Source organism: Mytilus trossulus, chromosome 2, assembly GCF_036588685.1.
Source record: "Mytilus trossulus isolate FHL-02 chromosome 2, PNRI_Mtr1.1.1.hap1, whole genome shotgun sequence".
Classification (NCBI taxonomy): Eukaryota; Metazoa; Mollusca; class Bivalvia; order Mytilida; family Mytilidae; genus Mytilus; species Mytilus trossulus.
The window spans coordinates 52,914,818-52,941,802 of record NC_086374.1 but is presented as its reverse complement, the minus strand read 5'-3'; the positions used below and the strand labels follow the sequence as shown (position 1 = coordinate 52,941,802).

Below are 26,985 nucleotides of genomic sequence, written 5' to 3'. Positions count from 1 at the left end.
TTGACAATTCCCAAAGTTCTTTTATTAAGATACATGTAAAACGGAAATTGTTTATCATAAAATCGACTTCTTCCATCTACATGCATGTATGTAGTACATTGTATAGAGTTCATAAAATCCACATGTAATTATATTGTTTTTAAATCAATAAGTTCAAATAGTTGGGATATTTGTACATGCATATCTTTTTCGTTATGCATCATAGCTAACAATCAGAACCTACATTAATGACATATGTCAATAAATCACAACTGGAAAGTTGAACATTTTCAATTTGGTATGTTAAATGTTTGGACATACACGAGCATTTCTTCCGTCAATGGTTAAGGGTGAGATGCCGTGACAATGATGCTCTCCACTTATAAGTCTTATCACATTCAGGACATGCAAATATTTTCTCCAGATGACAAGTTTGTATATGGTCATACAACATACTATCGTTACCGAATTCTCTTTCACATTTTGGACATTTGCCAAAATCCCCAATACAAATCTGAACATGTCGATTAAACATGTATCTAGAGGAGAACTCTTTGCTACATTTACCGCAACAAAATGGCTTCTTTTTCCGGTGCTTATTGATATGATATTCAAAACATGTAAATCGGTCATGAGAGTAAGAACAATTGGTGAACGGGCACTTAAACAATCTGTCTTTACGATCTCTATGTGAATCTACGTGCCGTTTTAATTCAAATTTATTCGCGTAAGCTCCTCCGCAAACATCGCAATAAAAACGTGAATGGAAATTAAGGACATGCTGGTTATACTCTTTCTCTGTATTAAATATCTGCATACACTTCAGACAACAGTTTTGTGTACCATGTTTTCCCATTACATGTTTTATTAGGTAGGCTCTCCGAACGTAGCACATGTTGCATTGGATACATTTGAATTTCTTACTCTGAGCTCGAGCTTGAGTAGGCGTTATTTTAGCCAAAGGTACTGGTGCCGGTGTAGAATTTACTGCCATTGTTGTAGCAGTCTTTGAGCTATGTGACTGTTCGTTAATAATTGGTGCTTTACGTTGAGCTGGAACTTTCTGTGACGTAGATCTAAAGATGTCATCTAGCGGAGTATCCTTTGATGCATTCGAAATTTCTTGTACCTTGATTGTGTTACTTTTAAGAACATCGCTGGAAACAAGCGGAGTTTGAGGATCGTTTGTCGGTTTTCTTAATTTTGGTAGAAACAATTGCGGCGTTATTGTTGATGGACGGGATTCATCTTCACCTTCTTTGATCGGTGTCAGTGACATTTTAATATGAGCATCTTCATCATGTACATTTATTTTCAAGAAAATATATAGGGACTGTGACTGGTAGGTTTTCTCTGAATATAGAAAGAAAAAAAGAATGTATAAATTGATCGTTGTTGGGTGCTGTCTGTGATCATTATTTCATTTCATTTTTATAGTTTAAATCAGACCGTTGGTTCTCTATTTTCTTTGAATTCTTAAACATTTTAAATTCCCCGGGGCTTTAAAGCTATATATATGGTATCATAAAAAAAAAACATATGTCATGGGGTAAACATCCATATGAAAAATCAGTACAGCACAGCAAAGCACCTATAAAAAGCAAAGCAACAGAGTTTTCTGTTGGTCGGGTTGTTGTCTCTTTGACACATTCCCCATTTCGATTCTCAAATTTATGTTGTCTGTATTGAAGTCCTCATTGAGACTTTTAGATGACTAGCCTGAACATAAAATTGATAATGGAAATGGGAATTTGTGTCAAAGAGACAACAAACTGACCAACAGAAAACAGCCGAAAGTCACAAAAAAACTCTCACTTAGTATTGTTAATTATTGAAAGTCAAAGGATATACATGTAGTATGGTTGTCTCGTCGGTGATTATATAACATCTTCCTATTTTCAATTTTGTTTATTTAAGTCCAAAAGAAAACGCCGAATATCTTTCTATGCTTTTTAAAGATTGTATCTGAATAACGTCAGGCAACGTTATCTTTAAATAAAATAATGACTTAATTGGATATCTATACGTAATAGATATGTATATTATTTCTTCCAATCATGCATGGGCTTCTTCTGTTTGGCAGTAAAATCCTTTCTAGATCTGCGTATCCTCCGTAGCACGTGGAATAACACCAGGTTTTTTATGTTTACGTTGCTCGCTCTTTTCTATTCTGCTGTATGTTGTATTGGTGAATTGTTGTTTATATTTTTGTTGTTTGTTGCCATGGCATTGTCAACTTGTTTTCCACTTATGTGTTTGTGTATCCCTTTTGTTTCTTTCTCTTCTCTTTTGTAGAAATCCAGAAAGAAAGACACGCATGCCGATAACCTCTATCTCGTAGAACTACATATTGAATTAATATTTCCTGAATATGCATGAAATATTTGCCTTAGGATATTAAGCAATCAAAAATAAGTCTGAATTTTCCTTTCCATTTAATTTAGTGCCAATAGGCAATTTTGCTTTTTATTTTTATAATGATAGTAATGCATCACACCATATGTATAATTTCATAAAATCTTCAGAAAAGTACTTAAATCAAGTTTGCCGCTCGTCCTTCGAAGCTTCGTTTCCTATTTGACCAATGTGTGACCGCACAAAAGGGTCGGGGGAGCTATGTTGGTGGGTAAAAAAGCCGGAACAAGAATATGTTGTGTTTTTAATTCTGTTGTTTTAGTAGCCTAAACATCGTGCTACGTGCATGTAACACAGAGGCAGAGGAACAAGTAAAAATGACAGTTAAGACAAACATATGTACAACCTGAAATCACAAAATCTGAGGTTTAAAACGAGTTACACCAATACTGAATCTGATATTTGATGATTTTTGTTAAAAGTTAAGCTTTACAAGTGGAATAACTCAACCTTTCAATATTACAAAAGATTGTCGGTACAGTGTGGCATTGTCAATTTTATATTATAGCAAGTTCAAAACTATACTGATATTTCTATATGAAGATTATATTATGTTTAACATCAAAAGCAACCTATGCTTAGCTTGAAAACTTGTTTCATTGAAGAAAAAAATCATCTGAAAAGTTATATTAAGGAGGCTCGCGGGTATAAATTTTTAGAAAAACATCATTCCAAAAAAATCAATTCGTGCTGGCCTCATGTGACTTTTAAAATTAGATTTAATGGAAAAAGTTCCAAATTATCTTCCTTTGGTGCAAAAATGCCTTTTTTTGGGGCATTAAAACTAAAATATCTTTTTCAACTCATCGGTGACCTATATTTTATATTGTTGTTTTTTCGATAAGCTGTACATAAACTAAATAATTGTTAAATTTAAGCGATTTCTGTCATTTAGTTCTCTATTTAGTTTCTCCTATTAGTTCAACAGAAAAAAAGGACATTAACAAAAAGGTATGCTTCTTTGGAAGGCAGATTGTGAGCGTAAATGAACGGTGACCCCATTTTTTTTTATCTTATTTTTTTATTTAGTATGAGATACATTTCATTTTTGTGAGAGTGCAATCGTTTTATACATACCTATCAATTTTCTAAAACACCCGCTGGTGCCTCTTAGGAATGGTCGTCATTAGTTACAAGTCAACGAGTTCAACGGAAGTTGATAAAATTCCACATCCGGAAAATTGCATTGTGGGATAGAATTCCGTACGCTAGAGCTCTGAAAATCACCAACATTCTGAAGAATAGTTTGTTTTTGAGATATTTCGATTACAGATGGAATAAGGAAGTCGTTCATCACTATTTTAGCAAAGTCATCCCTGCAAACCAACCGACAAAATGTCGTTAGACCCCAAAATCGTGAAAAAGACCCAAGATTCGTTGGGGAAAATAATCAAGAAACCACCGCTTACAGACAAACTATTAGGAAAACCCCCATTTAGATTTCTGCATGATATAATGACGTCGGTAAGAAATAAATGCTTAAATGAACAGATTTGATAAAGGTTGTAATTGAATATTTGTGGTAGGAAATAAACATGTACATGAGTGTCTATCATACTTGTCATCTTGTATAGTTGTACTGCAGGTCTTCTTCTTCTTTCAATGATTTGCATACTACCTCAGGTGTATTATCGCAAATGACTATTTAAACCTGCCCAAAGGAAACATCTTTACAACATACAAAGTACACAAATCTGGATAAAAGCCATTGTGCTGTGGTTTATATACAAGTAAAACTCAAATATCTAACATGAAGCTGTTGAAGCAGGTGTCTCAGTCTGGAAGCTGTCTTTGAATCCTTCCAAAGTGGAAACTGTGACGACAGCAGATGAAAAAAGTAATTGCTGTTTTTTTTGGAATTCTCCAGCAGGGTAGACATGGTAGTAGGAATCTGGTGTCATGTTCTCTTGTTGTTAATGCTACACCCATGGGTATACACCTGATCGCTAATCCCAGGGCTTGAATTTTTGATGCATACAACATGTACTTTTCCATTGTGGCGTCAGATATTTTGTTTTATGACGTCAAAATTTTACTGGAACCTGTCATTTGCCTGTGTGATATCAAGTAACGGCGGACAAATAGCAATAAGCATGATAAGGTGTATTAAGTATTGCAACAAGATAGTGTATCATGCTGTAGAGCATGAAGGTCTTTACTCTCTTTCCACGTTCTTGTAATTTGAATCATTGCAGGGTTATAAGCATCTGGGTTACACTACTTGAAACACTTTTAAGAGATTGTAAGACAATTTAAAAAAGCATCATTGAATATTGTCAATAAAAACCAAAGCAACACTTTTTTTCCTTCTGCAACAAAAAAAAAAGAATTATGAAGGAGGGTAAAAATAGACCTGTTGTTCAGGGTGAGGGGGAAACCAACAAACATTTTCACATGGTTTCATTGAAAAATCAATTCTTTCTAGTAATCTGTGAATAATAAGATAAGCATCATGAGCTTTGTGACATCAGAAATATATAGTCTAGTTTAACTGGTGAAAATGCAGGGATGTAAATGTCTTTTAATAAATCATGTATATTTAGTGTTTCCTACAGGTGGTTTTGGCGTGTAATGGCACCCTGCCGCGATTTCTCGACGCCCTGCCCAATTTGGCGCCCTGCCCTAATTTTGTCGAAATTCCTGACGCCATGCCTTCATCGTCGTAATTAACATACTGAAATACATATTTTATGAATACCGCTCGAGTTATTTCACTTCAAAGGTAAACAAAAGCTCACTAAGACGCCATTTTGTAATCGATTTCGTAATCAGCTGATTAGCAAACTGAAATAGATTTAATAGTGAATACAGATACTAATCACGCGTCCTGATTGTATCCCCCAAGTCCCAGAAACATTGTTTTTCCTTGAAGATTAATGATATGACATTGTTTTGACAAGAAACTAAACCGGAAGACGATTTCAAAACATCGATGTGATGCTTAGATCATTTTTTTTGACAGCTGATAGATTTCTAATTTACATTAATTTACATTGTTTGCATGGTTGAACAAGCCAATGAACAGGGATCATGAGACATTAGTAAAAATTCTTTGCAAGCTATTTTTTTAAATACAAATGCTTGACTGTACCTTAAATGAAATGAATAAAAATCCAAACTAAATTATTAAAAGCAGAATAATCCAGAAAATAAATGAATTCCTTGATCAAATGTTTTCTTTTGTTTACAAACTTGTCACATGATCATTTTAGGCGGGGAAAAATACTTGGGAAAACACCTAAGTAACAGACAACTATGTCTGGCTATTTATAGACATTTAAAATAAACAGCTGATATGGTAGTGCCATGAAAGTAGTAAAACTTGGTGTATCTATATTAATTTAATTTGGAAAAGGGTGTAGAGGGGAAGGGGTTAATTTGTAAAGTTATTTTTTTTTGTAATTTAATAAATTTTTGTTTTACACTTTGTTAAACACTTTGTTTTAATGATTGATTACAGATATGTATGTCCTTTTTATAGCATTAAACTAGGATGTTGTAAATGAATCCATTTTTATAGAAATTGCCTGTTTATGTTAAGTAAGTGCCCTAAATTTTTTGTTCATCGCGCTTAATGTGCCCTCTGAGCTAACAATTACCCTGCCCTTTTTAAAAGCTGCAGGAAACACTAATATTATCAGTGAAAGCAAGGGAGATATTCTCCAACATTGTTCTCTGTAAGACTATATATGTGTAGCTATCGATCTTACATGTAGCCTATAACTCATGAACACATGTAGATAATCACCGTCACTACATACTCATGATGGATTTGGATTTTGGAACAATATTTCAAAAATAAGATACATATATACCAGTACTTTCCTAAATGTCAATGTCATTTATAAGAACTGTCATGACTGTACATGTTCTGATGTCCAAGTTTTACTAAAAAATATTTGTATGGCCAAAACAAGCTTAATTTTTTTGTGTTTCAGTGTTTGCTTTAACCTGCTATCACTGACATTTCACTGCAGAGCACTAAAAAATCATGGTTGTTTCCCACTATAGATTAAGACAGGACATTTAAATACAAATTTGTATTTTTAGTTGTATGATTGTTATTTTGTATTCACAGTTACCTGAAGCATTTAAGACTAATGAAATGGTATAACATGGACATGCATTGACCATGGTGACATAATAAATTAGTTTTCATAAAGTTATTTGCTATGTTACAGGTTATCAAAACAACAGGCTTCATGAAAGGACTGTTCACAGAGGCTGAGATGAACTCTGAGAATGTAAAGGTAAATAATGAACCTTGATAAACTAAGATTGATTATGTGAACTATGAGGATAAATTTTCGAGGGGGGATTTTAATTACGTGGTTATATTCTTTCCACGAAATAAACGAAATTGAATCCTCCATGAAAATTTCTGCTTTTACAGTTCATGTATATCATTTTCATTAAACTTGTCACAAGTACAAAAATACCTGAATATCAGATTCAGTTTTTTTTTAATTAGAAACTGATTATAACTATTTTCATACATGTTTGGATTGTAATATAATGAAAGTTGTAAAAATACCACATAAGTATTGCAAATTCAAATTTCTTCATATGTGACACAAACTATAAAGTGCTCCCTTTAATGTTTATATTATTAGTAAAAACCAGATTTAAATAAATATTTCCAAACTAAATTCTGTGAACAAATTTCAAAGAAATACCAATTGAAGGTAAAAATGCATTTCTATTACAGACAAACATGTGTATTTCACTTTTTTTTTTAGATATATATATATATGTACATCATGTAAATATTGTATTTGTACATATGTCATAATCTTTCAAACTTTTGCAGGACAGAGATAGTAAAGTTGCATTTCTACAGAAGGCTGTAGATATGGTCGGTATGTATATATTTATTTTCTCTGTGATATATGTTTAATATACTGGAATTATTAAAAAAAGGCATTGGTCTTTCATTTACAAAAAAAACAACATTTAAAATATATGAATGGCTGTTATCATAAACTGAAGAAAATTTGTTCGTTGATTTAACAATTAATAAAAAACAAGTATCGCAGACAGGAATCAACAACAACCAGAGAATTACAAAGTGCAACCTCCTAGTTTGGGACAGGCAGAATGTGTTGAGGTCAAAAATTGTAGTGACCACACAACCTTCCCTTACTGTGGTGAAGCAGCACAACAAACACTTGAAAAATCACTTGAAAAATGCTTGACTCATCACATCTGTACAACACACAAAAGGACCCTGAACGAAAAAATGTGACACAGTTGAAATGAGAAAATCCAAGTAAACTTTAGTGCCATTTAAGTGCCAAGTATAAACATTTAGTGGGAAAATACAGCATTTTCTCAAAATGATTATATGAAAATGTTTTGGGCAACATAAAATTTTCTTACATACATTGTGTACATCATGTACATGTTAGCACATAAATTGGGTTTATGAAGAGACTTTTAACTAGAAATTCCAGCTAGTTCATGCATGAAACAGACCCTTCAGCAGTACTTTGCCCTCTAAAAAATAATTATTATACCCAAAGCATTCGTTGGAAAATAACGTTTTCTGTTCTATATACTTTTGTTTTTATATACAGCTATAGCCACTAAAAAGTCTATGTCAGTAAAACCAGCTAAGATCGTAGCAGGGCATGAACCAGAGAAGACAAATGAATTTCTACAACTTTTAGCAACAGCTATAAATGCAAACGTAAGTGTTGTGGAATTATTTTAATGTCCCCTCCACTGCATTAAGTGTTACTCTTATCAGTATGTATGTCTCAAAATAAGTTTCCATTCTCTGAATTTAGTAAGTCTCAACCAAATGTTATGAAACTAATACCAATACATGAAATACGTATGTTTATAATAATTGTGCGGTTTCCTCATGAATTGTTTAATAAAATGAAATACAATATGAATCATTTAGAATTAATTGAGTGAAGAGAGTGTAACGTAAAAGTTTTGTACTTTTTGATAGGCTGATAATGGAGCAGTTGTTGACAAAGTATTAAACAAAGCAGGAGATACTGCTGAAGAACCTAAGAAAGAAAAACCAAAAGAAGAAAAAAAGAGAGAGGTTAGTTTATTGTGCGTTGTAGATGTGCAGTGGTGTAACAAATTATACTTTTTAGTAATTTTACTGGTTGTAAACACTTTTAATGCCCCCACCACATCAGAGAGGGCATTAAGTGATACTTTTGTCCATTTGTGTTCCCTTTCTCTCACCAAATTTTGTTATGAATTTTATACACAATGCTTATAACCACAAAATACAGATTAAATTTGAATTTGGTGGTATCTCTTTTACCTTTTTATAGTCTGTACCTTTATAAATGGAATCATTTACCGTCCTTGACCATAGTCAAAATGTTCCTTTATCATGTTTATATCTTACTACGTTTTTAGAGGCAAGTAAGGGCACATTCTCTGATTATTTTGTTTTGTTTTATGATAGTAGTAAGTTCTTCATTTGTCTAATATACATGTAACTTAGAGTTCCTTCATCCTGGAGATAGTCTAGATCTACATATTATGTAATAAGCTATAGAGAACACAGGGTATACTGAACTTGTAATATTTAAATTATTTTTAAATCAGAATGTTCTATCTGATTTTCATGTCTTGCATGTCTACATACAAATGATGATGCGAAATTGTATTTTTCAAGATTATTATTTACCAAGTAAATTGTACCTCTAATCTGTATCTTTTTGCTTTTTAAAAAAATTAAGAGCAGGGATAAAGATGAAAAAAGAAGCAAAGATGACAGAAAAGAAAAAGATGAAAAAAGAGAAAAGGATGAGAGAAAAGATAAAGACAGACGAGACAGAGATAGATCAAGAGACAAAGATGACAAGAGAGAGAAAAGTAGGGACAGAGATAGGGAAGAAAGACGCAGAGACAGGGAAGATAGACACAAAGACAAGGATGACAAACATAGAGACAGAGAGAAAAGACACAGGGATAAAGATGAAGAAAAGGAAAGAAGACGAAAGGTAAATTATAATTTTTCAATAGGAATGAATTTACTTGAAAATAAAAGGGAACATGTACCTGCTTTAAAATGTTATGTGCAGTAAAATCTGAATATATTGAACCTCTAAAAGACAGATTTTTGATTATAGTGCAACTAGTTGTGTTTATTTTTTCTTAAAGGTTGAACATAAGTTTGAAATTAGTTTAACAATTTAAAAAGCTATGAATTTAAATTGAAGTTTAAAAACAATATGAGGTCATTATCAGAAAAAATATAAACTTTTTTGTATTTGGCACAAAACTGAGGAGCTGCCCAGTAGAACCTGGTCCCCAGTTTCTCAGCCACATACAAAAAAGTTAATATTTTTCTGACATTGATCTTATATTGTATATTTATTGAGACAGTTGTTATTTTTACAGAAGCTTGATATTTATGAATATATTCTCACACAACAGTTCAGTTTACACAGAGTAGAATTTACACATATTTCATTATATGCATTATTTTTGATTTAACTGTGTTTTGCAGAATTGTGTGTTATTTATATATTCTCTTAAAGCTAAATTAAAAAAAAAAACAGACAGGGTGTGTGTATTTCAATAATTTATGAACTAGGCTGACAGTTAAGCTCTTTTTATTTGTATTTGACAAGTTAGAATGTGAAAGTTTTTGATTTACCTATAAGTGTCTTCATCTTTTACTTACCATCATCATGTACATGTAAATATTCCTAAATAGCGAGCTCCTGTTAAAAAAGAGGACACATTTGCTGAGTTCTTGACCGCTGATGATGATGGAAATACATCCTGTTCTAGTACTGATCTTATAGCAGGTTTTGCTGAAGACATCAACAAGAAATCAGATACTTCAGGTCCAGGGGAGAGTAACAGTGGGGATAAAGTTGATAGTCAAAAGTCCTCCCGTGCCAATCGTCCTAGAGGTGCTAAACCCAGAGCGAAAGGAAAGTCAGATTTAGATAAGGAAAACTCTGAAAAAAAGTCAGAATCTGTTGTTTTATCTGAAAAAAATTCTGAATCTGCTGAAAATGAGGTTGCTTCAGCTTCAAAGGTTCCTAAAAAGAAACGGAAATCAGGGACAAAAAGCAGAATGGCTATGAGGGATCAGGAATCAGAACCAAATCCAACTACTACTAGTCCCCAAAAAAAGCCTTCAAAAATCCCTGTGAAATTAGACAAAGAAGGTAATAGAAGTCCACCAAAATCAAGACTTGGGAGACGCAGAAGTAGCAGTGATAAATTGGCTCAACAGCATTACCCAAGCTCACCTGTTAAAGGGAAACTCTCAAGAAGGAAATCAAAAGAATTGCATATGGATGAATCCTGGGCTAAGGCTGAAAATAATGAAAGTGGTACAAGTCATAATCAAACTGTAGTGAGTTCAGAAAAGTTCTGTTCTCAAGTTAATTTGTTCATGTTCAGTTGTTAAGTTGATTGTTTTTATGCCCCACCTACAATAGAAGAGGGGCATTATGTTTTCTGGTCTACGTCTCCTTTTGTCCATTCGTCTGTGCATTTGTTCGTCCAGCTTCAGGTTACAGTTCTTGGTCAGGGTAGTTTTTGATGAAGTTGAAGTCCAATCAACTTAAAACGTATTACACATCTTCCCCATGATATGATCTTTCTAATTTCTAAGTTTTGACCCCAATTTCATGGTTTACTGAACATGTAAAATGATAGTGCAAGTGGGGCATCCATGTACTATGGACACATTCTTGTTCGTTTTTGAATTTGTGTTAAACATATTCTTAGACCTTGATTGAGGTACCAATATTTGAAAAATGCATTATGATGGAAATAGTCCAATATTTAATTCAAGGCACTTTTTATTTGACCCCAACATGCATACATTTTGAATTGGATATTTCATTTAAATGTTCAAGCAATCTTGCAAATTCTCAAATAACCACCACCCATCAAATTTTAATAAAATTGCCTTCCTCCCCCTCCTCCCACCTCTAAGGGACAATTTGATAATTGTATAATATTTTTTTTAAATTACAATAAATCGTATATTTTGCTGGATATATATAGTATTTTAATTTGTAAAAAAAATTCCAGTAGATTTTGTTTGCATTTAAAAGTATTTATTTTCCTTCAGATAGTGAAAATAAAATAGTAGAACCTATATTACAGATGGGGATCCCACATTTTTAGGCTATGAAGGTCACTGTTAATTCAATGATATTTCATTCAGATTCACCAGTATTAACCATGTTTTTACATGCAACATAATTTATATTTACATTTTTATTGCTGTTGATTTTCGTTTACATATTTTGTTAGTATGTTTATATTTTAATGTTATTTTATGTTATCATGGTTGATTTTTCATATTGTCTGCATGCTTTGTATTTTTTTTTGAATGTTATGTCTTGAGAAAATAAATCATATGTAAATAATCTAAAAAAAATGGTAGTTGACAGCTGTTATTATCTTCATGTGCCTTTCTCAAGAAACATATGTTTTCTTTTACCTTTATATACATTGTATTTTCATGTCAGATTTGTAGTTTTTTTAAAACAATGTTTTCAAGTATACATTATAATCACCACAGTTAGTTTTATTCCCTAAAGTTTACTATTGTACATAAATAGAACTACAAAAATGGTAGTCAATTTAAAAAACTTTTTGCTTATTCTTGTGTAATGAATATATTGATAGTGTACAATGTATATTTAAATTTTTTGTTAAGGTACCTGGTAATTTTTTTTTTAAATATGATGCCTTTTCTATTATAGGAGAAAGAAGAGGAAGCAGGAAAAGAGAATGAACCAGCTTTAATGAATGGAGGAGAGGCTGAGGTAACATATTAATTATACTTAAAAATAAAGCTTATCGTAAAGCTCCATAGAGCTGTTTTATAAAACATACATTGGACCTAGATAAGAATTTATTTGCACTGAAGTGTAGGTGTTTTTTTTTAAAATATATTGTTAAAATTTGAAATATAAGCAGGTTAATTATCAATTGGTGTAACAGAGGGTGTTTTTTTTATTGTTTTCAAAGTATTTTTCTGGGTACCAAGTATAGTTTGATGGAACAGCGCTCCAGAACTATGAATTTGTTGAAATTTATTTCGCATCACTTTTGCTGGTATACAGATAGAATTATTTTTTTAATATTTTCAAACTGCTTGATTTTTGTTTTTACTGTGAGTGGGGTCACAAAAAGAAGGATTAGTATTGTATTCACATTCAATGGAATTAAACCATTCTTCTGCTATCACTCCTTTAACAAATTAGTTTTGTGCATCTCGGATAGCAGATCATAATGGCTTTTGCAGGACTCCCTTCTGTGAATGCATGGCCTATCAACCATGTTTCTATCCTATACCTGCTTGAGCGTTGTATTTTTGACACGCAGAACAGTTATGTCCTTCTGTGATCATTAGCTACTTGAAGTCCTGTTTATATTTATCAGGATGGGAACCACCCCTCAAATAAGTTGTGCAACCTCTCAATGTTATGACTGTCCCTTTTATGAGCAGTACATTTTAAGAGATACAAATGAGCACATATATTTATTTCATTTAAAAAAACTTTTCCTGAAGAACTATACATCTATTTGGTATTACATGTATATGGCCAAAACATGTCCAAGAATTAGATAATTTTCCTGGACTTATATCTTCTTTGTCATTATTGACATTAAAAATAATGGAACACAAAAGTTTTTCTTCAACAGTAAAATGACCCCTTTTGCCTGAGTGACAGGCAAGGGGTTTCCCTCATTTGGGGGATTGTTCCCAACCTGTTTATTTTTCGTGATCATGATTGCCAATTGGAAAACAATGCTTATGCAAGTCAAAACGTGAACATAAAACAAACTTGGATCTATTTATGAATGAATACCTCAACAAAATCACAAAAACAAGTTATAAGCTTAAAGCACAAGAACAAAACAATTGCCAAAACGCTCATCGATATATATCAAGTCTATGTCTTATTTAAAGTTATATTTCTATTTCCAGTCAGAACAGCCACAGAGAGTTGCCCGACCAACATCAGCTAAAGGTTCTAGGAGAAGACATGGAGGTATTTAGTGATTTTGACATTGTTAGCTTGTTTTATGTTTGCTGTGTTTTGATTTATTTCTTCATGATCTCATGTTTACTCACAACATTGAGTGGTAGCATATTGATTTTATTATTTTACTTTATTAAGTATTGATTAAATTTAGATATTTATAAAAAGTCACAAGTAACTTTCACTATTTAGTATAATATGCCCTTAAAATTGAAGTCAGTTATGTCAATACAGGGGGAAACAATATTTAGTACAATATTTAGTAAAAAAAAAACGGATATTAACATTCTTAAAAGATAAATATGCTCAAATTAAAAAAAAATAATTATATACTGTTTTTCAACTCAATATAAAACATCTTCTCACCATAAGAAAACAAAAGCTTGGTATTTTTATTAAGTAGAAAGGGTGAGATATGTAAGAAGAACATTTTAAAAGATTATTTTTACTCTTTGGTTATAATTATCAAATTATAATAGATTTAAACATAAAAAGAGAAATTACAAGATTTTTTTTCAAGTGGGTTATATTTATCAATTATAAATTTATTAAGTTAAGCATGTTAAGGAGGTTTGCATATCGAGAAAAAATGATTTAAATTTTAATAAGCAATAATTTCATTGAAACTAAAAATAATTTCTTTTTGCATGGAGGAATTCTTTCCTTTTAATTCTTAAATCTGTCCAATATGTATTTACTAGGAAAATGGTATTTGTACAATATATATATTGACTAGGAAAATAGTATCTGATTTCTCAATGCATGAAATATTAACACTTCACAAAGTTTCAAGATGTTTAAGTATATGTAGTATGACATCTTAAAAAAAATCTTCATGGCAGTTCTTGTTTTTAGTTTGTATTGATCACATATTGCACATGCCTGTACATAAGAATCATACTATTTGTTAGCAGCTCTACTCAACTTTTCTCTGTGTTTAAGAAAAAAGTTTAATGGAAAAAAAACCTTTAGAATTTTTATTTGGAGTTTTATTACAAAATTAATTATTTGAATGACAAAAATATGATTATGCAACTGATGTATTTTCAAGTTTTGTATGCAGCTTTTCATTCTGAAACTACTTCGATTAATTTAATTAAAGAATCCGTAATAATTAAATAAATAAAAAGTTTATTACAATCATGAGAATAAAAAAATAAAAATAAAGATGAGGGTTCAACTTACCCGAAAAATTGTAACACACTGTGCTTTAATCCTCTCTTATTGAACCCCAATTTCACTAGCCGAGTAGCTGCTTTTCACATTTTAGCGTTTTTATTTGCTAATTATTGGCATATTTATTTTTGCCCCATTAACAGGACGACATGTTGCTTCAAGTGATGAAGGTATGTTTATTATTAGGTCACAATTAATGTCGTAGATAGATGTAGAAAGTCCATCAGAACTGAGCTTTAAAACTCAATTTATTGTATTTTTCAAGCAGAGCATTTACATTTTTGATTACAGAAATTTTGCATAATTTTTGTCTTCTTTTTAATATTCGCAAATTATTATTTTTTTTTTATATAAATTTGTACACTTGAATATGAATAAAAATAAAACTATCAGATAATGAATATCAGTTTGTAGTGTATTAAAAGAATTCTGAGATTGAAGGAATCAGATATTTATTCACTTTATCCTATTAGGATGTATATTGATAATAAAATTTCTTTCATTGGAGGAAAAATATAAGTTATTGAAGATTTAAAACTATCATTTTAAACAAACAAAAATATTGTGTTTGAAACATGCTCATTAAATATAAGTATTCTATTTTTTGTGACATTACAACAGATTACAGTTTTAAAGCTCAGTGTTATTGTACTTTTTAACTTTGTTGACAATCATGAAATGAAAGCTCCTTTTTAGAAATTTTCGTATGAACATTTGATTTAGATTTCAGTATTTATAAGGGTTTTGATCAACCCATCTGTTGGTATCAACAACTGTATTATTACTTCTACAATTTATTTGAACATAAAACATATATGGGGATCACAATGACCTAATTTTATTGTTTGGCTGGGCTTATACAATTGCCTTTTAAAAAACCCACTTCATTTGATCTTTGGATGATAGTAGTCTCAATGAATATGTCAATCATATCACATCTTTAAATCGTTATGACATAAGTTTTACTTTTAGTAGTTTTCATAAATTGCTTTTTAAACTAAGCATTCCAAGATATATTAAGGATAATCAATTATTCAGAAATAGAATAAAAAATAATAGAATGGATAAGATAACATGCTTATTAATGGTTGTCAACAAGCAAAATGTCTTATATTTCTTGAGTAGAATAGAGATTTCTCCTTCATTTTACATGTACATGTAGTTTAGAATTTCTAGAATATATATATTGCTTATCAATAAACGCTGAATATGTTTATTTTTTATTCCTATGTACAGCTTTGTTTGTCATATCCAGGCCACATTAGTTAAGAGTCGATGTTTTGTTTGGACAGTTATATCAATTTTATTATCAATTACTTCTACCAGGATTTTTATATTGAGATCCAGGCTTTGAATTTTGTATTTTGATTGTTTGAAGAAATATGACTGTAATATTTTAATATGAAAAGTCTGAAAATGAAATGTTTAATTCCAAATAAAAAAAGATACTGCAGATCAAGATATAGTGACGTACTTACACATGTCGTTTTGTCCATTGGTAATACCATAATTCATTTCTGACAAAGTAACATCAACATGATCCGTTCTGTCTTTTATTTCAAGTTGTGGAAACTAAACTAGTACTGTAGGTTGGCTGGTGGGTGATGGGTTTGGCTCAGAACTTTTTTTTCTCTAGCCTTATAATTTATGGTAGAAGGTGTAGCTCAAAATCAGTCTGCCCCTGTCTGAAACGATTTTTATTATAGCTGTTTCATTTAGAATACATTTCAGTCCCAAAATTATACCCCGCTGTAAAAAAAGTGGGGGTATAGAGTGGGGCGCTCATATTCGCCGTGGACACAATTTCGCCGTTTTAGATTTTGAGGTGTAAAAACTTCAAAGGATGGTTGAAATGGAAGAAATGTGCCGTTAAATTATAATTTGATAACAAACATGATTATTTTTGAAAATGAGACTTAATTTCGGCACTTACGGCAAAGGACTGAAAAATGGACAACGATTTTCAGCCAATTTCCTGAATGACAAAAACGATTTCAAAGAAGCATCCCTTAGTAATTCTTTGACTTATTGCCCTAAATTTTAATGTTTTACACCTTTCAAATGTCTGCTATTCGTCTAGAATGAAATTTATTTGATAAATATTGTTTAAAGCTGCAGTTATTTGGTTTTAAATAGATATGTAAAAACAGCAAATATGTGTCCCCTGTTGACAAAAAATTAGGAAATTTCAAACACCCTTTAATCCAACTTTTCAGATGATTTTTCTCAAAACAAACACGTTTTCAAGCTAAGAATATTTTGCATTTGAAGTTATCTTCATATAGAAGAAATATCAGTATACTTCAAAAACATAAAGACCTGAACATAAACTGAAGAAAACATGGAAAGATATGGCGAAAATGAGCACCCCACTCTACTGTTTTACCTCTGTCTGTCCCACTAAATACTATACAAGGATTTCTGAAATTTTGTTTCAGGGTTTATATAAGTTAGCTATATCGTATGATGCGTTTTCAGATTCATCTGACACTCAAAAACTTTCTGTTTACTGAAATATTTCAGCAGGGGTATTGTAAGTGAGCAGTAGCTTGCAGTTTACTTGTTGTGACTGTAATAAGTCTTGCATGCAACACGTTTTGTTTTAAAACAAGTTTATCAGATGTTGTATATAAGTATGTATATTTATATCTTGTTTTTCTCAATTTATCAGCACTTTTTGGATACTTTTTTTCTATGTTTTTTTTTTCCAAATAAGTTTTAGAAGGTTGTGGAAAAATTTTCTTTTTATGAAAATTTAAACTTTCAATTTGTTTCGATTTTATAATTTCTACTGGATTTTGTCCACAATACATTTTCTAAGTCTGCACGATAAAACTATGAGGTTATGTTATATTTAAAACTTTGTTATATATTATATTTTTGTATCTTTAAATATCCAGATAAAGTTTATCTGATTTCTAATTTTTTTTATTTTTCTTTCTGCTTGTAGAAGATGAACCTAAAAGACAAATTCAGGCCTCAACAGAACCTTCCATGGGTGAAGCAGATCTACCTCCTCAAGTAGTGGCTTCGTAAGTACAGAGATAAATATATCCCAGAAGCCAGGGGGGTTCTTTTTTTTTTTGGCAATGGGGAGGAGGGGGGGGTGGTATTCATAAGTGAAGTAGTATGCATATTTATTGAAGTAGAGATTCATATTAAAGTTTGACTATAAATGTCTGAGTTTCATGACCTCATATACCCCACTCCTTTTTCAGAGACATCCAGCTTACTAGCAGGAGTCATAGAAGGGATTAAAAGATTTTTAAACATCAAATACTTTCTCAAACCTTCATAGAATATTATGACCATTAAACAAGCTTGTCATGATTAAGAAATAGCTTCTAAAAGGATGAACATCCTTTACAAATTTAGATTTTTGAAGTTTCTCTTTACATAATGAAATAATAAAAGGTTTTATTCATAATTAAATATTTTTGTTCAGACGGAAAGCTGGACGACCAAGCAGTGCTAGACCAGCGCCTCCTAGGAGGAAAGAACAAACCATGGTGGAAAATGAACCAGCAATGAGGTAAACTAAAGAATATGTAATAGTATAGTGCTACTGGGCATGTAGACCCAGTTATTCCATAGTGCATTTTATTTTAAGAAAAACACAAATTAAAAAAGAATAGCAACTGTTCTATCCATAAAGATGTATTGTAAGTTGTTATAACTTAAGAGACAAATTATATCAAAACTATGGAAAATTTATGAACTCTATATCAAAATATGGGGAGCTTTGTTTGACTTCTCATTTTAGCTGACAGGGATTGCTTGTTTTCCTGCCAAAGGTTTATCCTCTTGCTTTCTTTGCCAATATAAATACGCCACAATATAGCCAGGGCCTTAACAATGACAGCAACACACTAACATACAGCAGACAAGATAATTATCTCTTAATTGTTGATGTAAAACAGTTTTTTGGTTCAAATAATTTTATGACTATATCCATTACTAGACTGGGAAGTGGACAACCTACCAATGTTATTGTGGACGATGGTCAGAATTCTGATGATGAAGAGGATGAAACTTTTGTTGTTGAGGAAACTGCCCCACCCCCACCAGATAGTGATCAGGTTTGTACAGTTTTGAATGTTGAATATATGTCAGAATACAAAGATATCTATTAAAGGCTAAAGGTTGCTTAGACAGACAAGCTTAATCATATAACACGAAAAATCATAATTTTGCTGTGACATAGATTGTTTAATGTCATCTTTTAATAATTGTAGGCTATATATATTTATTGATTTAGGAACATCCATTGATTGAAAAGACTTCTTGAATTACTTTACAACATATTTTAAAACTAGGTAAAAACTTTCTCTATGGAGTATCAAAGTTTGATTTAAGGTGATGACATGTACGATAAGAATAAAAATGTCAGTTTCAGAGATGTAAAGAAAGTTCAAATTTCTTTTTAAATAATCATTATTTAACAAGAAGAAGCCATTTTTAAATCATGCCATCTGATCTATTTGGCAGTCCCATTTATGGCATTTATCAAAATATTGCCGGGATTTCTGTAAAGTTTTGATATTTACGCTGAATTATTTGATTAAAATTTGCATTGCCACTTTACATTGATTAGGAAGAGACTGCACCTGATGGGGTAAATAATTTCAATTAATGTTGTACTTTTACTCTTTTTTTTAAAATTTCTATCTCAATTCTTATTTTTTACATGTAGATAGACATCAACATTTTATTTATTCATTACTAACTGTATTTAGTAGTTTTCTTGTTGACTTTAGTAAAATTAAAATGTTTAAAAAATGCATCAACTCGAACTGTCTCAAAGTTCCCCTTCATTTGGTAATCCTTTAACCAGATATAGATGGGTAGAGTTATTGCAGATGAAAATCATTATCCAAAACTTTGAATTGTGGCTATTATGGAATTAAGGGTGAAATATTGTCTGAACAAGCTGTGATATTATAGTTTTTATAACAGCAAATTGAAATTTTAATCTTTTACCTCACTTACCCTGTATTATATTTTAATTCACAATCCCTAATTACCCTGGACAAATTTGACCTCCCAACCTCTTTATATTGTCATGCATATATGCTTCTTCCCTGGAAAAAAATAGTTTATAGATTCCATAGTGTATATTTCGACTAATATTTATAAATTTTGTAAAATTCAAGTAAAAATAAAGCAATAGTTTTATTATGGCCCCACAAATAGGTTGTCGGTGCCACATAGTTTTACCCTTTTCCGAAATTCCGTCATTCTGCAACAAACCATTATACAGAGTTTTTTTCTAAACCCCTTCAGATATTGGGCTGATTTTTGGTATGTGTGCTAACCATGATGAGTTACAGGTCAAGTTTAAGTTTTGTTCCGCTCTGCTAATTTTAGCCGAAGTTACAGGCTTTGGACTTTGATAAATTGTTGAAATTCACTGTTATAATAACTTTTTTTCTAAACACTTTCAGAAATTGGGCTGAGTTATTCATGATGAGTTACAGATCAAGTTTAAGTTTTGTTCCGCTCGGATAATTTTTGCTGTAATTAAGGGCTTTTGACTTTGAGAATTTTTTGAAAATCACAGTTATACGGACCCTTTTTCTAAATGCTTTCAGATATTTGGCTGAAATTTGTTATGTGAGCTAACCATGATGAGTTGCAGATCAAGTTTAATTTTCATTCCACTCCACTTATTATTTCCAAAATTAAGGGTTTACAATTTTGAAAATTGTTGAAAATCAGTTATACAGACTTTTAGGCGTTTAGCCTCCAGATTATGAGCTGATTTTTTATATGTGAGACTACCATCATGTTTGTGTTCACATGTGTTATTGAAATTGCACATTTTTCAACATTTTGAGATGGGGCCATTCAAGTCGCTTTGACACATCTAGTTTGTTCCTGTAGGAATCTAAGCATTAACAGAAAAGAAAATATAGTAACAGTACTGAACAACTAATTAGGTTAAAACTTAAATGCTACCAATATTTAAAAAAAAGATAGTATCCTGTTATAAAAAAGGAATATTCATAGGAAATGAGGTAGTTGAGTTGAGGTGCATAATAACCTTTTGCTATAAATCCTTTGTTTTTCTCCTTTTGTTGCTGTTTGTTAATGCTTTTCCTTATGCATTGACATTTTATGTTTTATATACAATTACTTAATCACTTCTTATTTAGATAGATTTTATTATAATCACCAAATTTCAGCACATAAATCATAATTTTAAAACATGATAGGCATTGATTTTTCATTTTATGCAGAAGCCTTCAAATGCAAGAAAATTGAATAAAAACTTAAAATATGTCCATATTTAAGATTTTTTTCACTTAAAAATTTTAACTATCTTAAGTCAAGATGGAATTTTTAGAGCTTAAGAAAAGAACACAAAGAGCCTCATTAGAGAGGTTATATATGTGGATTGTTTGTGTCCTATTGCTGTGGGATGTTCTTGGGATACCAGTTTTAATGGTTATACAAATGTAGGTTTACCATGAATTAAACTTTAAACTAAGTACAATATTAAAGACTTTTATGCAGATTTGGGCAAAGCCAAGAAATCAAATATCCTCTAAAATACTGTAAACCAACTTACATGTATTTTCGTGGATACTTTATTTCGCGTTTTATCCTTCTTAGAATACTTCACAACTATTTAATTTCACGATTTTCTGACTTACTTTGATGAAATTAAATAAGGAATGATCCAAGTTTTAAATATTTGCCACGAATTATATTCCCGATATTTTTTTACTCATGAAAGTCGCGAAATTAATCTCTCGAGAAAATAAGTTGGTTTACAGTAACAATTTTTTTTATCAATCAGTGATAATATGTACCCAGGAATCCACTGTACCAGGATAAGAAATTCAGTAGCTTCCAGATGTCTGAGATAATATTCTTATTTCTAAGATACTCTGAAATCCTTTCTATAGATTAATACATGTAAGACTTCTTAAATAACTTTTCAGCCTATTTTATAAATTGGTAAAAACTTTCTTCATGGAGTATCAAAGTTTGATATAAGAAAATGATAAGTATTTGGAAAGAGGCTTTGGGGTATGATCTGAATTATTCAGAACAATCAGAACAATGTTGAAAATCAGAAAATAAAGTTAACTCATCTATGATATTTTAAAAATATGATCATCCATTTTCAGGCCTTATCTCGACCGCTAGAAGACGGAGATGATGAAGACCACGGTGGATTAGTTAAAAAAATATTGGAGACAAAGAAAGAACTAGAGGGTCCCCAACAAACAAAGAAAACAGAAATTGTAAGTAGAAGCTTCAGTGTTGACACTATTTTTGTGCCCCAACTTGCAAAATTTTGAAAAAATTCTTAATAAACATAATGAATTGAGATTAGAAAAGAATTGACATATTTTTTTTGGTAAAACTTTAATTGATTCTTAAGTCTTGATCAGGCAGTGGTATAAGTAGCTCATCTACTTTATCTCTAGCCCATCAAAACTGAGGTGGTAAGTTGGAACTCTACATGTGAAAGGTGTATTTCAATCCAATCTTAATTGATACAGATGACCAGTTTTCTGCTGAGGTCAGTGATTTTATCCAGGCATTCTGGCTTCCTCTACCTATTGAAATTGAATGCCACACAAGAGCCAACAGTGCTGACAGTTGTGTTTATAGTTTAAACATATTTTAATAGTTCAAGTACAAATTGGATAAGACACAAGTCATTGTTTGTCATGGTAATGAGTGGTACCCAAATTTGGTTTGGTTTGTAAATATAAACATTAACAGAAGACCTTGTACTTTCAGAAAATTTATAAAGCTTATGTTTTGAAAATTTTGTACTCCTTCATAATCAAGACATTTTTCTCAAATATGGAGTTTCTCTTTGATTTCAATTTTTTTTTTATTACACAAAATTAAATGGCTGATAATATTGTGAGCTTTTGTATAATAAACTGGTTAATTCTCTCATTACAGGAAAGAAGTGGAATGTCCGATGCACAGCGCAGAAAACAGCGTGAACAAGTTCAAAAGGAAGTGGATAAATTACGAGGCTCCATACAAACTTTAACACGTAGTGCTAATCCACTTGGTAAAATTATGGACTATGTTCAAGAAGATTTAGATTCGATGCAAAAAGAATTAGAAAGATGGAAAACAGAAAACAAAGAACATCAGATGGAATTGAAAAGGGAAAAAGGGTTAGTTTGTCTAATAAAAAAAACCCACAGAACTGAAATCTTTTTTTATTTATTATATTCAATTCAAAATATTTAACTATTGAAATAACTTTGAAATCTAATCATGTTGGGTCCACAATAAAAGTATTTTAATTAGAATTAATCACAAGGCATGAAATGGGTCAATAAGATTAGCTGGATGTGTCAAAAGATATTTTACTCTCCTTCAACATAAAAAATAAACAAACTAAAAAAGTATATAGTACGTAAATTGCACTACAAATAAAACAAGTGACAAATTTGAACTAATTTCCACAAAAAAAAGATATATATATGCTTTGGGGGCCTGTTAATTCAAGGTATCAATCTGACAGTTGTATGTTTAGAAAATATATGATGTATTTGTTTAAAACTTATGGGCATATGCAATTGAAGGAAAAGTGCTATTATAGCAGTTCTTCATCTGAAAGTCACATTGACAATCGGTGTGTAGCAAAATTAACTTTGGAAATTTTTTACTGGATGCTTTGATTCACACAGGAGAAAGCATTTTCAAAATAAATAGTATTTTTGTTAGTAAACAATGATGAGTAATTGATGGAATATTTTAAAAGATTTAATTTGAGGTTGTTTACCTAGGTTAAAGGGCATGTTTTAACAATTAAAAAAAAAATGTAATCAAGGTTTTTTAGTGTTATTTTTATTCCAATTCTGTGTCATGTGAACCATTGACAACATTGATTACAAAAACACTAACTATTTAAAGTTTATCAATGAAAACCCTTCTTTAATATGTTTTTTTTCTGTTCTTTTTTAGAGTGACAGACAAAGCAGTAGAACCACTTAAAGCACAACTATCAGAAGTTGACCAAGCTATAAAGGATCAACTAGATCTGATCGCAGCCACCAAGTCGAACATCGCTAGAAATGACCAAAAAATAGATAAACTTTTACAGAGTGTAACAAGATCTTGAGAATTTAAATATTTTTATTATTTCTATAGAAAATTAAGATATAAATTGAGCAAAAAAAAGAACTGATATTAGATGCCAGTCAAACGTTCTAAGCAATTAAATTACCCAAAGATGCAAAATTCAATGGTCTCCAATAAATGATGGAGTCAATAATTTTTCTTGACATTTTTTTACTTTTTAAAAGAACTAATAAGATTTATATTTAATATCAGTAAATGATTAATAGGATGGTGCATTCTATGTGAAATTCCTGTAAGCATTGTATTGTTAAAAAGTATTTATAATCTACTGTACTGTGACTTCTTTCATCATTGTTAAAGTTAAATCTTTCTGAGAAAACAATTTCAAATCATCCTAAAAGAAATAAAAAATGCCTCATGTACGATAATTATGCATTTATATATAAATGCAAATGCATAGTGGACTGGCAGAAATACATGGAAGTTTTTATTATGTGTCATGCATTTTATTAGGCTGTAGAATATAGTCAAGTAATATTTTTTTATAAAGATCTGATTCTTTGACAGTTGAGTGAATGTATGATGATGTGTCTGGTTTGAAAGTATGAAAGTTTATTTGTGACAGAAAAGTGATACTTTTCATACCAAGAATGTTATCCCCCTTTTCATTGGATTTTTTTTGTGGCTGTTTAATGTTATTCATGCATATCACTCAATTTTTTCAGATGGAAAATGAATCATTAAATTGAATCTCAAATTTTTATATAAATTCTTGCTTGTCTTAATATTCAGTTTTTTATGCCCTACCTACGAAAGTAAAGGGACATAATGTTTCGTGGTCTGTACGCCTGTTCGTCTGTCTGTTCATCTGTTTGTTCATTTGTCCGTACGTCCTTCGTCCTGTTTCAGGTCAAGGTTTTTGGTCAAGGTAGTTTTTGATTAAGTTGAAATCCAATCAACTTGAAACTCAGTACACATGTTCCTTATGATATGATCTTTCTAGTTTTAATGCCAAATAAGAGTTTTGACCACAATTTCACGGTCCACTGAAAATAAAAAAGTGGGTTGTGATGGTTTGGAAAATGGAAAAGTCTGAAAAACACAGATTATATTTTGAACTTGTTCCCAATATTTTTAATAAAGTTTTAATGAATTTATTAATAATTGACCTTTGAGTCGGTTGACGAAAGCTTTATTTTTTTTTACTGGAACACACGTTTCGTAACAAGTTTCTCTAATAAAAATAGGTGCATACAGAAAAAGATGAGCTGTGTTGGAAGGGGAGATAACAAATGAGGCATAAGTGATTGGATAAATGAATTTATGTCTGTTTAGGTTTTTTCGTTGTAGATTTGCAGAAAAACCTTAGTATTGTTGTCTTTGCATTTTTGTTTGAAAAATTTGTTTTCGATAGTTGATGTAATGAAATGACATGCAATCATATTTGGCAAGATTATAAACTTATTTCTTTGGCTATCTCTAGCTTTTCTCCTAAATTACCCCAAAAAATTATATTGAAATATGTCTTTATGGCTTTTAATGAGAAATGAAACAAAAAATCAAGAAGCTTGAGAATAATTTATATGATATATTTACAGAATATTAGAAAACTATTGACAGATGTAAATAAAATAGTTGTTACTGTTATAAATTTACATATCAAAATGGCAGTATACAGTCCTAAGCGTTATTTATTGTAGAACTGAAAGTTACATCTTATTTTAGTAATATTTATTGTTTTTTATTTTGTTTCATAAGCTTCAAGAATTCAGAAACCATCATTTTCATCGCAGCAAAAAGTGTTCATGGAAGTTATTGAAGCTATTTTTGTTGTTGTTTTAGTGTTTCTTTTACATGTAGAACTGCTATCTGTCTATCAAAGTTGTTGTTTTGATGAACCAAGCAAGTCATTTTAATAAACATTCCATTTTATTTGCTTATTAAAAAAAGAAAATTTCAGCTGAAAAGTTAAAATATATTAAAACATTCCAGGTCATTAGATATCCAGCATAAACTACATATATATATATTTTTAAATAAGGTATTCTATGTTGTTAAATATCTTAAGTTAAGAGTTTGTTGTATAAAATGGTAATAGTATTCTTATGAGGATAGAATGTATTAAAAGTTATTTATGAAAATATTTATTAAAGTACTTAAGACAAAATTATATGTAAATGGCAGTGAAAAGTGTGAAAAATGAAAACTGATAGTCCATATGTATTGTTGGTAAAACTGATATGCTTCTTGAGCAAAATAGTACTATATACTGTAAACCAACATATATTGGTGAATACTTTTTGCAGCAATTAATTTATTTTGTGATTTTCTCATTTTGTTTTGATATTTAGAAAGATCGTATTTTTACATATTCACAACAATTTAATTTTTGTTTAATTTTTGTTTACTTGTAAATCATTTGGTTAAACAGTTTATCAAATTATATTTCCAAACAATCAGACCAATATTTTGGAGTCTTAACAGGCAGTTATTCTTAAATTTTATTAAAAAAAATCCTTTTCTTTCCAGATATTCTATCAGATTGTTTTCCATTTACAGATTTCACATTCATGCTTCCATTATTTATCTAGAAATTTAGTACAAATACTGTTACCCAAAGAAAGCAGTCTGGTGGTATTGTTGATATTGTGAGGTTGTGTTGTGATAGTTAGAAAAGAGAGATCTGATGTGCTCATTTATGTCACATACATGTCTTTTTAAGCCATCAAGTTTCTGAATTTATAATGATTCATTTCATTAGAGTTACTCAGCAACACCACCTAAATAAACCTGGGGTTATACTCCACTTCATTAATTAATAAAAGAAAGGGTAAAAAAATAATTTCTGACTATATTGGTCTTTTTTCAATTTTGTTGGAGGTAATCTGCATGCCAATCAAGCTCAGAATATGTTTATTTGTAAATCAATTTGTTGATTAATTTACAAGCATCTAAATTTAACAAACGCCTGAAAAAGTTGTGAACATTCCAACTCCTTTAACAAGGCATTGAATTTTATTGGAACATGAATGTTTTAATTATTCTGAATGAGTTGTTAAAGGACACATCATATGATTCTTTTTGAAACATATTATACTTTTAGAAACTTGATAAAGAAATGTTGTTAAGTCTCAGGATTTGTAAATCCGTCCATGTCAGTATGACATTTGTATATTTTTTTCAATAAACTATTGTTGAAATCTGCTGAATGTTCTTATTTATATTCAAACAATGATTAACATTGGTTTAAGAGCCTCTGTTAAAGCAGCAATCATAAACCAAGAAAAACTTAAAAGGAAACACAAGCTCTTTGAATATCACAATATAAACAATCTTAATCGTTGTC

General features: G+C 30.7%; 2 protein-coding genes across 8 annotated transcripts; one reads left to right on the top strand and one right to left on the bottom strand.

Annotated features, from left to right (window-relative positions):
* On the bottom strand, positions 1-3,604 carry LOC134707546 (oocyte zinc finger protein XlCOF7.1-like). Its single transcript, XM_063567397.1, has 2 exons — positions 3,472-3,604; positions 1-1,332 (listed from the first exon to the last, which is right to left on the bottom strand). Exon 2 carries the CDS (start codon positions 1,256-1,258, stop codon positions 317-319), a length of 942 nt encoding a protein of 313 aa, XP_063423467.1. The 5' UTR covers positions 1,259-1,332; positions 3,472-3,604; the 3' UTR covers positions 1-316.
* LOC134707545 (TRAF3-interacting protein 1-like) lies at positions 3,556-25,520 on the top strand. 7 transcript variants are annotated; one of them, XM_063567390.1, is made up of 17 exons: positions 3,556-3,858; positions 6,576-6,644; positions 7,205-7,253; positions 7,971-8,083; positions 8,354-8,452; positions 9,108-9,371; positions 10,091-10,744; positions 12,111-12,173; positions 13,343-13,406; positions 14,717-14,743; positions 17,524-17,605; positions 18,019-18,105; positions 18,535-18,652; positions 19,168-19,188; positions 21,710-21,826; positions 22,503-22,726; positions 23,523-25,520. In XM_063567390.1, exons 1-17 carry the CDS (start codon positions 3,730-3,732, stop codon positions 23,677-23,679), a joined length of 2,337 nt encoding a protein of 778 aa, XP_063423460.1. In that variant the 5' UTR covers positions 3,556-3,729; the 3' UTR covers positions 23,680-25,520. The 7 variants fall into 7 exon arrangements, with proteins under 7 accessions (XP_063423460.1, XP_063423462.1, XP_063423461.1 ...); XM_063567392.1 differs by lacking the exon at positions 14,717-14,743; XM_063567391.1 differs by lacking the exon at positions 19,168-19,188.
* The last annotated feature ends 1,465 nt before the right edge of the window (positions 25,521-26,985 follow it).